General features: G+C 38.0%; 1 protein-coding gene across 1 annotated transcript in view; it reads left to right on the top strand.

Annotated features, from left to right (window-relative positions):
• SREK1 (splicing regulatory glutamic acid and lysine rich protein 1) overlaps nucleotides 1-15,902 on the top strand; it is a 55,188-nt gene that overhangs the window by 23,722 nt on the left and 15,564 nt on the right. Inside the window, 5 exon segments of the mRNA XM_030565998.1 lie at nucleotides 2,627-2,791; nucleotides 4,139-4,317; nucleotides 4,956-5,086; nucleotides 6,208-6,322; nucleotides 10,951-11,070. Of these exon segments, the coding sequence (XP_030421858.1) occupies nucleotides 2,627-2,791; nucleotides 4,139-4,317; nucleotides 4,956-5,086; nucleotides 6,208-6,322; nucleotides 10,951-11,070 (710 nt within the window).

The raw sequence follows: 15,902 nt of genomic DNA, 5'->3' as shown, positions 1-15,902 counted from the left end.
GAGACTACTTACACTAGCTCTTGGTTCCTTGCATATAGTACAAGCACAAAATATTGACCTTTTTAAATGCTGGGTAAAGGACTGACAGTTGTGCTTGTATAAAACATTTGACGATATTTGATGTTTAGAAAATTCCTAGTTCTGTATTCTTTATGGATTCTCCAGAAGGTAAAAGGAGTGAATACAAGCCAAAGTGAGCTGCTGTTTGCCAATGAATACATTCTGGCAGAAGAGGAAAGAGGGTGAAATTAGGTGCCAGTGACATAAAACTGGAGAATCATTAAATTTAAACTAAAGCTTATGATTTCCATTCTGGATCTTAGAAATCACCTCATCCCTGCATTTTGAATAAGGGGCAGATCATAACTACTTGTGTTTGTAACTTCAGTTAACAGCTAGTATTTCTGTGTTACTTAAAAAGTAACACGGAAGTTTATACCGTATGAAGATTTGGAAATAATTCTAGAAGTCTGAACCAGAGATTGACATAGATTTTTTCTTATCTCTGGTTCAGGAACAGTAATTGGGAAATCTTGAGAATATTTTTTGTACTCCAACAACAGATATTTAGTCCTGGCAGCTTAGAATACAGAAGATTTTAAAAGTCACACTGTTCTGATTACTATCTCACTTATTGCTCTTCAGTTGTGGCATGATTTTTGCAGCTGATATCTTGAAGAGCTGCTAGGAAATTATATAAATAATATAAATAGGAAATAAACTAGGAAATTCTCAACTTTTTCATAGCATACATTACATCGTAACGGAGTGTGTGTCTGGTAGACCAACTCCTCCCATCTCACCAGTCATAATCCTATATACAATTGTGCAGCATGCTTACATGGAATGCTCATATTAAGAAAGTCTTAACTACTTTAATTGTTTGGGAGTTTTTTGTTTTGTTTTGTTTTTTAAAGCAATTAGTGTTTTGTCTGTTTTGGAAAAAATAAGTAATTATCTCCTGCTCTTTGTTTAATTTCTTTCTGTCATCTGTCCTGTTTCCCACTCTTTCCCCCAGTCAGTTATATGTGTTTCTCTTTTGCCTGATCATCTTCTCTCCCTGCATGTGATTTTTGTTGCTGCCTGTTCCTCTTTGTTACGGGCATATGCTGTTTGGCCTTTTGGTTCATTTCTCTGCCCCCCTGCAGGCTTGTCCTCCATTTCCAGAGGTGTGCTTCCTGGTGGTCCTCCTCACCACTTGCCTGGTTTGTTTGTTTCTTTGAACATTTTTCACCTGGTGAAGGGCTCCCTGCACCTCTCGTCCAAGTGCATGGCACTTCCGTTTCCTGAGAGCAATTGCTCTTTACTTTCCTCCTCCTCCTCTTTTTCTTATGTTGCAGTAACCCCTGGTGAATGTAGCTAGACTGTCACGTCTTTGTTTTTAGATACCTGGACTCATGTAGAAGCAATTGGAAATAAGGAGGAAATGGTACCATATCATTTACCACCTCTCTGTTGCCTACAAGCTAGTGCTTTACAGTACACAGAATTGCCGCATTATGCTGTTTGAATGCTAGAATTCCAGGTTTTCCACCAGCATAAGGAATATGAAAATTTAGCAATTGTCAAGATACCTGTTAAAATCACTTTGGAATTCAGCTGTGTGTATGTACATAATGAAAAGCGTGATAGTTGTTGGATTTTTAAAACCTAATCTCTCTCAATTTCCCAGGGTTAGAAACAACTGCAATATACTAGCTATGGAATTCTGTTTTCCAGTGGTACACGGTGTTCATTTACCTCTTCGGTCTTGCTCAAGATCCATCACTGATCCCCAACACTAAGGGCTGCTTCTGTAGTTCTGGACCAGGACTGAATAAGAAATATTTAGACCTCAGCCAGTTTAGGTCCCCCCTGAGCTGTTTCACATTAGCAGTGGGTCCAAGCTAGAAAAACTTTAGGCTGAGATTTCAAATCATGTAGAGGATTTGAATGCCCATTTTCCTTTAAAATTAAGGAGAACTGTGTGTCCAGTTATTCCCATTGAGCTCTCCGTGGCACCTGTAAAAATTGCAGCCAAAGCATTAATCATAAGAAACTCGTTTGTTGAGCAATATTAGTCTTTCCTCCTCCAATTTGTCAATTTTTATATTAATCTAGGGAAAAAACTCAAATCTAAGCACGTGTTTCACAAAAGAAAATGTAGACTGGTCTCTTTCTCTACAGCATAAGATTTGGGAGGGAATTATGTCATTCTTGACAGCATAGCTATGGAATTCTTGTTTATTGTCTCATGCTAGGAAGCTGCAATTGACACAAAGTAGAAAGTTGCCTTTTCCCTAGATGCTAATTCTATGTTTATTAATATCATGGGCATAAATGTTCATGTTTTATATTCTGCAGGGGAATTCTGCCATTATCTTTCTGTTTGATTATGTTATAACATCACTGGCCAAAAAGCTCAAATAAGATGGTGACTGTGGCCAAATTCTGGAACATTTAATATATGAGAGGCTAGATTTGGGGGATAGAATTTTTGTAAGGTGAGGGTTTAACTGTAAAAAATATTGTCTCTGTCTCTATACTGAATTTGTATTTTGTTTATTACCCAGATGTACTTGGGATAAAAGCCTTGCTGGGACACACAATCTCCCATTTGTTTATAAATCATGTTCTATTTTTTTAGCTTAGTGTTTCACTTAGCACGTTGGGAGCTATACCAGCAGCAGCACTGGACCCTAATATTACAGCACTTGGAGAAATACCACAGCCACCAATTATGGGAAATGTGGATCCTTCCAAAATTGATGAAATTAGGAGAACAGTCTACGTTGGAAATCTGAATTCTCAGGTACCGTCCTTTTTGTCAAATTTGAAGTGTTAAATGTAGTTTTTAGCCCATGTCATTGTGGATTTATAATCTTAAATTGTTTTGAAAAGACCCGTATGTGCATAATGAGTTTGTTCCACATGGTAAAAATAGAAGATAATGGAAGATAAAAATAGAAAATAATTCAAACAAATAAAAGAAGATGTTTTTGTGGTTATTAGTTGTGCTGTGAATGCTGCTTGGGAAATGGTGGGGGGTGAGAGGGAGAAGACAGCCTGTAGAATTCACTGCTGCAAAGAACAAATACTGCAGATTTTGATGGTTTTTTTCGCTGTGTATGCTGAAATAATGATGATCTGCATCAGAATATAATAAACTGATCACTTAAGGGATTATGAAGGAATTAGTGTCACCTCCCCCATCTGCTTGCAGCATTGCTCTGTAGGATAGGTGGATTGTGGGGAAGGAATTTACCTTTTTCTCAAGTATGAAATAATTGGCCATCACAGGAGGTTCATCTTGGGGGACTTGTATAATCTAGTATGAAAAGTTGTCTGTATCCATAACAGGGAAATGAAGTCCTCTTCCTCAAATGGCCAATTATTTATCAGAGGGTTATTTAAATATGAAAATGCCACTCCGTCAAGAGTAAATGTGGCTTTTGTTTTGTTTGCCTAACAATATACCTAAGTAGAAAGTCACTACAGTGATGAGTGCCATTCTAAAATCCTGGATGGATGAATAGATAGAAACAACATTTAAAAAAAAATACTATTTTGATGCATTTTCAATCAGTATATGTAACACAAATTATTCAATTTGAAATATAAAGAAATTCCTTTTTAATTGATGATTTCAAATGAACTACCCTGAATAAAGCAGATTGTATGGAAATACGTTAATTATTCACAGGTATGATGAGTTCAGGGCTTGCAAGATCCTTTCCTTCATTTCTACAGGCAGTTGGAGGGGGGAGAGGAGGATAAGCGTTGATTATTTTAATTTGTGGATTAACATACCTCTGTTAAAATGGTTGATCCAGAAACAACTTTCTTTCTCTTTTTTTTTAATAATGTAATTTCCAAACATCACCCTTTCAAAATATCTTTGTACAAGTGGCACCATTTTAAATAGAAGCAAACTTTTTAGATATGTGGAGAAAAAAACGTGATCCTTCCTTTTCTAAATTGGCTAGTTTTCCAAATAACTTTTATGGGGAAGAAAAGAAATGTAAAAGTTTTGGTTCACGTTGCCTTTGACAAATGAAATCTTTTTTCTAATCTCTGAAGTTCTTAGGTTACCTGGTATGTTGGATAAGTGTTTTTCATTACATATTTTACTTCACCTGCGCTTTTTGACTTTTTCTAGACTACAACAGCAGATCAGCTGCTTGAATTTTTTAAACAAGTTGGAGAAGTGAAGTTTGTGCGAATGGCAGGTGATGAGACACAACCAACACGGTTTGCTTTTGTGGAATTTGCAGACCAAAATTCTGTACCTCGTGCTCTTGCCTTTAATGGAGTTATGTTTGGAGACAGGCCACTGAAGTAAGAAATTAAACAGAAAATATCCAAATGAATTCTGAACAAAAGATTCCTCAGTATCTTTATAAATATGTCTATAATTATGGCTCTCATCTGTGCAGGGTACTGCTTTCTGTAGTCTTTGATACCTGTTGTTTTCATTTTCAAGAGTGAAATGTGACTTCCCCTGGATAAGAGTATAGTGTAGAACAGAGCAGCCTATATTAATATTTAATCTATGAGGGTGAAATCCATCACCATGTAGATAACTCACACTAGGCTCTAATTAAACCCTAAATGTGGTGCTTATGTGGTGAATAGGTTTCATGATATAAATTTCACCTTTAATAAAAAATATATTAAATTTCTTACTCTTGTATTGTTTGAAAATATGCTTGTATGCCACACAAATATGGGCATCACCATGTGTATTAATTAATTAATGTATTTATTCAAGGTAAAAAAGGTTTTAGGCAATAAAAAACAGGTATTACATGTAAATACTTGGTTTGTGTTGGTGATTATAAGGAAAAAAATTATAAACATGCTAATTTTGGATAGGGTGCAGTATATATTTATCTTGGTTTTATTTTTTTTTAATCAAGTTTTTAAAAAAGTATGCACGAGCGTATCTTTAAAGCTAGGTTTGTTCCTTACTTTAGAATAAATCACTCCAATAATGCAATAGTGAAACCTCCTGAAATGACTCCACAAGCTGCTGCCAAGGAGCTGGAAGAAGTGATGAAGAGAGTAAGGGAAGCCCAGTCTTTCATATCGGCAGCTATTGAGCCAGGTAAATCCATTATGTTCGCTAGTTAGAATGAAACATATCTCAATCTGTGTATCTTGACATGCATTTATAGAGCATTTTCAGACAGAGAAAAGGACTCCTCCAAGATGAGCAATATTTGTCTTTGGTAAAAGTTGAATAATCAAAATTATTTTCTTACGTGACAAGCCTGTGGATTCCAGGTTCCTTTTCAAATTTGTTTTGACATATTTTATTATCAAAGATTTGTTCAGTGAATGCTGACAATAGCTTAAAACTGTGAAGTCAATACTATTATAGTACCTAATAATGCTTAATGCTAGTGCTTTTTTATGTTCAAAGTGCTTTACAGACATTACATTTTTCACTCTACCAATTCTTTGTTGTCCTCTGCTTGTCATTAAAGAATATGAATTTGTTTATCTTTTTTTTAAAAACTAGTAATTAAGATAACAATGAAGATTTTTTATAGACCTTTGAGATGTTTCATTATCATTAACAAACTTAGACGCTGCATAATTATCTGCCTTGGACAAAACTGGAAGACACAACACTCTAAAATTTCCTAGTTATTTCTTTAATACTTTAAACTACTCAGATGGGACCTGATTCACTGCCCATCAAAGTCAATGGGAAACTTTCCATTTACTACAGGGTTTTTGGATCATACCTTTACTTACTTCTCCAGAGGGTTGTGAGGATTAAGTAGTTAATATTTATACAGTACTTTAAGTGCTGAGTGTCATTTAAATTTTTGTGCACGTTTTCAAAATTACTACTCTCTGAATTTTGTCTATTCTCAGAAGTTTTTTTTTTTTTTCAGAAAAAGTAATTTATATAATTGAATAAGCCAAGAAGAGAACATGTTGTAATCTTGTGCATTGTGGCAGCAACATAAATCCCATTCCTTACTCAGCTAGCTGTTTATAATTATCTGGTTTATGTGTACTGCTGCAGGATGGCTGCACTCAACGAGTATATGCAATGACTTTCTTGGATGTTTCTGAAGGATTTTTGCAAAGAAGGAAGATGTGCAGAGAGTAGGCCCATTGCACTATATGTGGTACATTCCACTTGTGCCAGATTGTTAACTGGGATCTTTAAATGTTCTGAGCTTACACTGCAAAGTGGTTTTTTCCTCTCAGAGTCTGGAAAGAGCAGTGAAAGAAAAGGCGGTCGATCTCGTTCCCATTCTCGTTCAGAGTCCAGATCTAGTTCAAAATCCCGATCTAGAAGGAAAAGATCACACTCAAAACGCAGGTGAGAATGCTTTCCATTTTACACTAAGAGATTACACTGTGTTTCTTGATGGCAGTAGGTTTTGAGACTGTCTTTGAATTCTGAGCCAAGAATTGCTGGAAGAGATTTATTGAACTACCTGATACTGTTGACTGGAAAAAAAAAAAAAAAAAGAACTTTCTGTGTTTGGGCAGATTTTCATTCCCCAAAACCAGATAACTGTCATGGAAAAGCTATTTTGGTATAGTGTTGAAAAGATACAGAACTGATTTCAGTTAGCACAGATGAAGATAAAATGCTCACATTTTAGTAGCTTGATTTGTTGTTAAATTTTGAAAGGTCTGGATTTCAGAATGTGATACAATTAATTGCTTTGCTGGTGGACAATGTAGTCAGATTTTTTTTTCTATTGATGGCCTGGATTGTTCGATGGTTTGGTAGTTTTTACTGGTGTGATACTCCTAGCATCCCAAAATTATAAATGTTATTTAACGGACTCAGTCTGAAAATGCTTCTGACACAACCACCACCCCCCACACACGTGCACCAATTCTGGCTAAATTTTTTCATACTTAGCCCCGCTATTTTGGTCTGAGAATTTGTTTTGATTTTTTAATGTTTAAAATATGGCTAGGTTCTAAATTCCAAGTTATCTAAATGTGGAACAAAACTTGTCTGTGTTCTCTTAAAAAATTACCTGCAAACTTTTTTACCCATAAATAAGACAAGGGTAAACTCTTGTTATCTCAATTTTGGAAATGTCTCCTGAAATCAGAATTCCTGTTTTCTGAAACTTAGAAATATCCCCATAGCCATTTGGATAATCAGAGTTATGTACCCACTACTTCAGATAACAAAAGAGTGAGAGAAATTTAGCATAGGAGTGTAAAGTAACCTTTTAAAAAAAAAAGTTATTTCCTCAATATTGCATCATCAGTTGTGTTATGCCTCTGAATGCAACTACCAGAACTTCATCGTAGGCAATGTCCCCACGGGGACTCACCACATCCATATACTACCAAAGAGAAGCGATTTGTCAACCGCTGAAGGGTTGGCTTTAGTTTCTTGTCTTGTTCCAGTAGGTATAACCAGAGATTGTGTTCTGTGATGTTGGAAGATTGAAGAATTATTTTTTTACAATCAATTACTTGCTGATTTTCTATTTGAGACAGTCAGCACATAACTAGACAACTTTTTCTCTTTAGGCAAGCTTTACATGTGTCACACTACAATTTTCAGATTCTTTTGTCTATGGATAACTCAGAGCTGACTATGCTTTAAGAGCCAAATTCTCACTTGCGTACTTCAAAATTAGATACAGGTCAATAAATGTCTGAATCCAGTGCTTTGCATGATAGTATGATGGATTTATTTTGCAGTCAGTTCTGGGGACTTAATGAACTAAAGATCATTCTGATCCTGGCGGAGAGTCAACAGAAGTTTCAGAATAAACCTCCCTCAGTCATTCTTTGCTTCTTGGTGGCTTGTCATCCCCAAGTTACTTTCATCTCAAATTCATCAATCACAGAGGCCTTATTCTAAGTGAGCTGAAATTAGTTGACAGACTATTCCACATTAATATATGAAGAACAGCTGTAGGCAAAACAACCCTAACCTTTCCCCTGGTATACCCTCTTTTGTGTATGCATCTTGAATTGCAGAACACAGGCAGTGCTGGCATTTTGTGCATCTTTTTTGTTCCTCAGGATTTAGACAGTAATAAACATGAGTGCTTCCTGTCAACCTCCACTTTCCTTGATAAGTTTAGATGGGGCAAGGCAACTTGAAATTCGTCCCTAAAATATCAGACTCAGTAGAACTGGTCTGGAATTTTTTGATGAAACTTCTTTTTTGTCAGATAATGCTGATTTGTCAAATCCTAAACTGTTCATGGGAAAGGGGTTGATGAATTTTTTTGTTTTGAAAGAAAGCCTTGAAATTTTGACATTTTCTAAACAAAAGTTCCCTTTTTGGGGGTTGACACAACATTTAATTTTTAAATTGAAGTTTAATGTATAGGTTAAAAAAAGGAAAACTGAAAGTTTGAAATTGAAACAAAGCATTTCAAAATTCATTAAATGAATTTGTCTGATCCAATCCTCCTCCTCCCCTGACCTCCCAGATTTTTGGTTTGCAAACATTTTCAAGATTTTCATCCTGATTTGAGATAGGAAACTCAAAATCTTGAAAATTCTTCTGGGACAAGAACAAACAAACATTTCCTGCTCAGTTCTAGTATAAAGTTTTCTGAGCAGGGTATGCTTTTTTCAGAGTTAGAAGAAAAAAGGTTCAAATCAGTAAGTTATAATTTATTGAAAATAATGTGGAGAATATCACAGCATGTCATTTTCTACACCAGTCTGAGTGCATACTGAGTATGAGTATGTTTATATGGAAATAAGTCAAGCATGTTTCTACTTGAGTGCACATTGGAACAAATCTACTGTCATTTATTTTTATGATTTGGTATTCAATAAATGCATGTACTGTATTGGAATGTCATATATACAGACTAAGAGAGAATATTTGGCATATGACAATATGGTATAAAGGATTTATTAGCATGGATTTGAAATGGCCATGTTATTCCCAAGTGCAAAGCCACAGATGGGTTGGGCAGATAATCCAAAATGAGGACTATTAAAACTTTATATCACACAATCATATGTTTTGGATCTGCCACCTTTTACAGAGAAACTTGAGAGGTTTCAGAGAGTTTTTAAAAGTATGTTAGTATCAAGGCTGGAAAGCCAAGCTCGATTAAACCTGTAAAGCCAAATTGCTTTAATTACCATGAGCCAACTGAACAGGACTTGGAGGGAGGGGAAAATGTAATTAATTTTTAGAAGATTGTAAAAATTAAGTGCTGTGTCCATCAGTATGTGTATACTGCACTTTTTTCTAGCCCTGATGGTGCCAGATGTAGGACCTTGAATTTGTTACTGGTCCAGAGTGAATATTGCCTATCCTGTATCTCATACTGGGATGACTTTGGAGGGAAAGGAAAGGGTGCAGGGTTTAAAAAAAGGGAGGGGGGAAAACCCCCTCAGAGATTTGAAGTGTTCAGTACTCCCAGGATATGGTGAAGGTGGAGAAAGTATGGAAAGGTTGGAAACGTCAAACACAAGAGAAGAAGGGAATGATAAAGGAAGAGGAGGGAAGAAGACAAAATAACATAGGAAAAGAGAGACAGAAAATGGAGAGGAAAAAGAAGATAAATATTTACCCAACATAGAAAAGTCATATTGAAAAAAGACAAAAGATAAGAATCATGGTGGTAGAAAGGGAAAAATAAAGTTAAGGAAGTTAAAAAAGAAAAGTACAAATGCAAGGGAGAAAAAATTCTACCTAATAGATACTGTTCATGCAAAATGATACAGTTGTGTTGAAAGGGATGGGAGTGTGAACTGGGTGGGGATAGAAATTCACCTAGAATCAGCCGTATCTGGCTGTCTCTTCTCTCTACTGGTCTTTATGTTGAATAACATTCTTCCTATTCTATTTCTGCACCCCATTTTTTTTCTTTGGTTATACCTATGCAGACTGAGACCAGTACTGGAAAACTATGTTCTGATCTGTCTATTTTTTTTTTTTTAAAAATTGACAAATTGGAAAGGCTTTGGAAAAGAGCTGAAAAAATGGTTTGAGGTCTGGAAAACATACATTATATTGGGAGACTTACAAAGTTCAATCTAGTTCGCTTATTCAAGAGACGGTTAAGAGGTGATTGATCATGGTACCTTTAATTGGAACTACTTACTTAAGGATATAGTGGATTCTCGATTACTTGATGTGTTTTAAATCAAGATTGGATATTTTTTCTAAAAGATATGCCCTAACAGAACCAGAAGTTAGGAACTTTGATGCAAGAATTGCTAGATAAAATTTTGTGGCCTGTGTTATATAGGAGGTTGATTCTTTCTAGGTGTAGAAAATGCAAAAATTAAGATTGCCTGTCCACACATTGAATGATTGAAGAAATGCAAGAGAAAACACTAATACAATGTTACATTTAATAATTTAAACATACAGGATTAGAGTGATCCAGAATCTTGATTCCTGTAGTATTGTAACTAAGCTATATTATGTATATACATACAAAGGTATAGATTTAACAGCAGTATATTGTAAAATTAAATTGTTTATTATAAAACTGTCCTTACATTAAAATTCAAATAGCACAATTATACTTAATTGCTCCAGTGGTAAAAATATGTTAACTGAGCAGGCATAGTTTCTATATTGCATGCCAGCAGCATGGACTGATTAATGCAAATTAATTTTGTATTAAACGTCACACCCTCGTTGGGATGATAATCTGATGCATTAATATTTGACAGTATATTCAAGGAGGTTTAGTTGCTCTATGATTCATAACTCTGCTTTTCCTGACATTTCTGTGTGTTATTGCAGTGTCATAGCAAAGAATGAAGAATTTTTTTAAATGGTATATTGTTTTGAAAGAGGTGGGACAGCCTGTCCAAATTTTAAATTTGGAGAACTGTGAAAAAGTTCACTGTGGGCTAGGCATAATAATTAGATGAAATAACATGTATTTAATTTCCATGGTTTATGTATTTTTCAATTGTTTCTTTTCTGAAGTCTCAAGGTTAAATATAGTATTTATTCTCTGATGTTGTTTGCTGCAGGAGTAGATCACACAACAGATCACTCTCTAGTCAGAAGGATAGGCGTAGATCCAAAAGTCCTCCCAAAAAACGTTCCAAGTCTAAGGAAAGGATGAAGTCAAGAAGTCGTTCTTGTTCCCGGTGAGCTGTCTTTGCTAACAGTTGGTGTTATTATCTAGTTCATAGCTCTGGAAAAACCTTTAAAAAATTTAGACTGCAGGTAAAAAATGAAATCTCTAAGCTATTCTGTCTTGAATTTTCAAATTATTTCTGTTTTATACCTTTGTGAAACTAGTTTCATGGCTGTAGAAATGTGGAGATTTCCATGGTGTTTGAAATAATGTTTTTCCCCAAGAAGGAAACTATGCAAAATAAATATTATGCTTTAAAATTTTCAAACTGGGGTCCCTAAACTTTAGGTACTGAGCTTCCTCAACTTCCACTGAAGTCAGTGGTCACTACAGTTGTTCAGCATCATTGAAAAAAGAGAGTTTTTAGTTAAATGCCAGACCAAGTTTGAAAATTTTAGTGTACATGACAAATTCAACTGTGGTGTAAGTGGGCACAAATTATAACTCTGAAGTTGTTCCAGTGGTTTAGACTAGGGTTGAATTTGGGCTCAAATCAGCAAGTATTCACAAAACAGACATCCACCGTGTGTGTGTTTGCGCGCGCGCGTGTGTGTGTATATATATATATAATATTTATTTCAGGGCGGTTGTTTTCCCTCCTGTAAATAAAAGTATACATCTTCGTGTTATGAAATATGTACTTGTTACCAGCCTAATCCAAATCCAGTTAGTCATGTTCAGTCCCCTTGACTATCTGGCTTGGCCAACTACAGGATTCCATCAAGCTAATTCTCCACCTTATTGAACAACAGCATAATTCTCATACAGAGGCAATCCATCACTCTGGGATGGACTGTTGAATATCCACATCAACAGGTACTCATTAATGCAACTTATTAGATAGAAGTTTTGGCGCCAGAATGGTCTTTAGTGTCCTGCCTCCATTTGGCAGAAGCATTTTTGTATACTCTATCTCAGGGGATCCCAAACTGTGGGTTGAGACCCCAAAATGGGTCAAGACCCCATTTTAATGGGGTCACCAAGGCTGGTGTTGGCCTTGGGCCCCAGCAAGTCTGAAGCCCAAGCCCCACTGCAAAGGGCTACGGTTACATGGGCCCACCCGCCCAGAGCAGAAGCCATTGGGCTTCAGCTTTGTTTCCCTTCCCTCCCCTCCCCCCCACACACCTGGGGCGGTGGGGCTTGGGTGGGCTTTATTTGTGTATTTCGGTCCCCCCCTCCTGGGGTTGTGTAGTAATTGTTATTGTCAGAAGGGGGGGTCACTGCAGTGAAGTTTGAGAACTGCTGCTCTACCTTGAGGTGCTTCAGACTTGCTTTTGTAGGTACTTTGGCCTCTTCTCTCCCCATGACACACTCTCCTCCTCCAGCATGTCAGAGAGCAACACACCTCAATGGTGGAATTGGTTGGGCCTGATCCATTGATGACTAGCTCCTTCTGGCCACAGGGTATTTGCGCTTTCCTGCTTCTGGATGGTATGTCCCATTGGTGTGAGCAGTGGTCTTCACAGGCTCTTCTTAAAAGGTGTCCCCACCAGAGCCTTTTGCCACTGGATCTTGATCATCTGAAGGCCTATGTGGAAAACTTTGACCAAACACTTGGTCTGGTGGAGAAAGATAGGGATCGTGGGGCCATGGATGGACTTCGTCTGAAGGGAGCTCTAGCTACACTTAGGAGCCTCCTAGAGTAAGTCCTGTACTGGTGGCCAGAGCAGCTTAATCTTTCTCAACCAGTCTAGCTATCCTGGGCTTTGTAAACCTATTACTGGCTCCTCTTATTGTGATCTCTTCTGGCATTTATCCTCCCGGAGTTCTTTCTTATCCCGAAATTTCAGTGTATTTGATTTGAGATATTTATGCAATCACATAAGCTTTTCATTGGGTCTCTTTTTGGAGGGATCATCCCAAATGAGCCCCACAGCCTAGAGGAGCCTTCAGATTTCATCTGACCCAAAAACAAAAACCACCAAAGCTAAACCAGCCAATTCTGCAAGATGGAACAATTGCTTCCAAAAGCTCAGTGGCTAAAAGATTGGAACATTTTCTGAAAAGTGATTATGATGCCTCTTCAGCAACCGCTGCTCTCAGATGACTACTCCTCACCAGAGACCTTCTGACTCAGAGATCATTTTGTTGTCAAGACATCGACAAGTTCTAGATGTTCTTGTAGAACTTGAGAGGAAGAATCTGTGGGAACTTGGGTACTCCAAGCAAATACTGGATGTATTCCTCCAATCCAGGAAGGATTGTATGTGTCAGGCCTACTAATGTGTCTAACTTGTCTTCAAAAATTGATGTGTTGAACACAACCTTGGCTCATATTCAATAACTGTCAAAATTAGTCATCGTCTTTGATAGATTAAGTAAAGGTCTGAACCTCAGCCCCTTATATATTCATATGGCTGCATTATGAGCCCTCTCAGCTGGGAAAGGAGAATTTGTGTTCAGACTTCCATGTTTGCAGGCTCACCAAGGCAGTAGCAAAATTTCATTCTCCAATCAAAGCTTCTGTGGCCATCTGGAAGCTGAATTTTTTTGATTGAACTAAAAGAGCTGCCCTTGGAACCAGTGGGTGCTTCCTCATTTTCTTTTCTTTCTGTCTTGGTTCTGTCCCAATTCTTCTCATTCTGGGGAAGTTAAATGTCCGACAATCCATTAAATATTAGTTGGACAGAACAAACTCTTTCAGGAAAAAGATTGTTCTGGCAAAACTGGCCTCATAACTCAAAACTGGCCTCATAGCTCAAAAAGTAACCATCTCCAGCTGCAAAAGAAACCATCTGCTAGTGGCTATAAGTAATAGATGTCTTATACAAAAGATGGTAAAATCCTTCCATCTATTATGAGAGCCTATTCTACAAAATCTATATCCACTTCTCATGCATATTGAAATTGTTTGTTACAAAGAAATGTGCAAAGCAGCACCCTGGATATCTGTCCGCTCTCTCACAAAATATTGCAATGTGGATATCCCATTTTCCTCAGGTACAGCATTTAGTCATCAGGTTCTACAGTCTACCATGCTTCCATGAGCCATATGCTTCTGTTTTCTTCCTCCCTTTCTGCATTTTGGGTAGCTTGCCAACTCCTAATAGCCTAATCCAGACTGTCTTAGTCTCATATAGATGCAATTCATCAATGTTGCCTTTGCCTGTAAATTTGCCTTTTTATAACAGGGAATCCATCAGTCTGTATATTTTTCCCTACTTTGTTAATATATACGTTAACTTCCCTTGTTTAAAGTCCAATAACAATTATCCTGGATTTGTGGCATGCATATATATATATATATATATATATATATATATATATAATATGCTACCAGCGCGGTGGCAACGGGCCCGGCTCGCGCGGCATCAGCATCGGCGACTACGTGGCGCAGGAGGACGACTGGGACCGGGACCTGCTGCTCGACCCCGCCTGGGAGAAGCAGCAGCGCAAGGTGACATAGCGTAGTGGTTAAGAGCGCCGCCCTTTGATACGGGAGACCGGGGTTCAAATCCCAGTTAGTACCCCTAACGCGTCACCTGCCTACCTCAAATATGAAAGCAACACGAACTAGGAGAGTCATATCGGCTCGGACGTCACCCGGATTAACAAGGTCTGCGCCAGATGTTGAGGAACCAGGACAATCTGACGATAAGTGGGCTACTGGAACAAACCATTCATGGACGAGACAAGAGAACCTGGAATTGATGGAATGCTACTATAACAGTAGACCTAATGAGAGGGGATATATGAAACGTATGAGGGGACTGTGGATAGACAAAAGACCTACATCCACACTTACTGAGAAACAGCTAGTTACCCAACGCTTCAACATAGTAAAGAGGAAGCTGCTCTCACAGCTTGAGATAGACCAACTCCACATTACATCCCAGACTCAAGAAGGCCTGGAAGAACAAGTGGATGTGCAGCCCACTTCTGAAGCTGAAACTTCACTGCCATCCCCTCCATTGCAGAGCACAGCAGCTGATATGAGGCATAAGATCATGGAGAAACTAACTACAGTCAATCCTCGAGACCAATTACCAAGGCTCAGTGGAGAAGTACCATCAGATAGTATGTTAGAAGATGCCAATAGAGCCCTCATGACAATCCCTACTACCACTATAACTCAAACCAATGAACTGGTATACGCTACAGCCTCTGTAATCCTGGAGATGCTTGGCTATACGATCAAGAAGAACAACAGTATGTACCCACCCTGGAAAATGAGGTTGGAGGATAAGACCAAGGCGACTCGGAGAGAAGTTAGTCAGCTGGTGGAACTACAGAAGGGTGTAGAGATTAAGGATAAGACTCGGCTACTGAAAAAATACAAGGGCCTGACTTCATCTGAAGCCCTAGAGACTGCTAAACAAAGGCTCACAGCACTGGCTACCAGTCTAAGGAGATACACTAGAGAAGCAGAGGCCAAAAAAGTAAATGCCCTGTTCTCTAAAGAACCATCTAAGGTGTACTTCCAATTACAGTGCAACAGCAGAGCCACCAGCAGCAGAAACTGAACAGTACTGGAAGAACATATGGGAGAAAGAGAAGACTCATAACACCAGTGCAAAGTGGCTGCAGGACCTGAGAACAGAGCACAGCAATCTCCCAGAACAGAAACCAGTTACCATCACAGTAGAAGACATCCAGCAGCGGGTCAAAAACATGAAGAGCTGGACAGCACCTGGACCAGACATGATCCACACCTACTGGCTAAAGAAACTAACAGCAGTGCATGAACGCCTAGCAGCACAGATGAACCAGCTGCTGGCAGCAGGCTCCCACCCAAACTGGCTAACACAAGGAAGGACAGTGCTGATCATGAAAGACCCCTGCAAGGGAATAGAACCATCCAACTACCGGCCAATAACCTGCCTCCCCACAACATGGAAAATC

Source organism: Gopherus evgoodei, chromosome 6 (genome assembly GCF_007399415.2).
Source record: "Gopherus evgoodei ecotype Sinaloan lineage chromosome 6, rGopEvg1_v1.p, whole genome shotgun sequence".
Taxonomy (NCBI): domain Eukaryota; kingdom Metazoa; phylum Chordata; order Testudines; family Testudinidae; genus Gopherus; species Gopherus evgoodei.
Note: the sequence above shows the minus strand (reverse complement) of the source record. Positions and strands in the feature narration are given on the sequence as shown.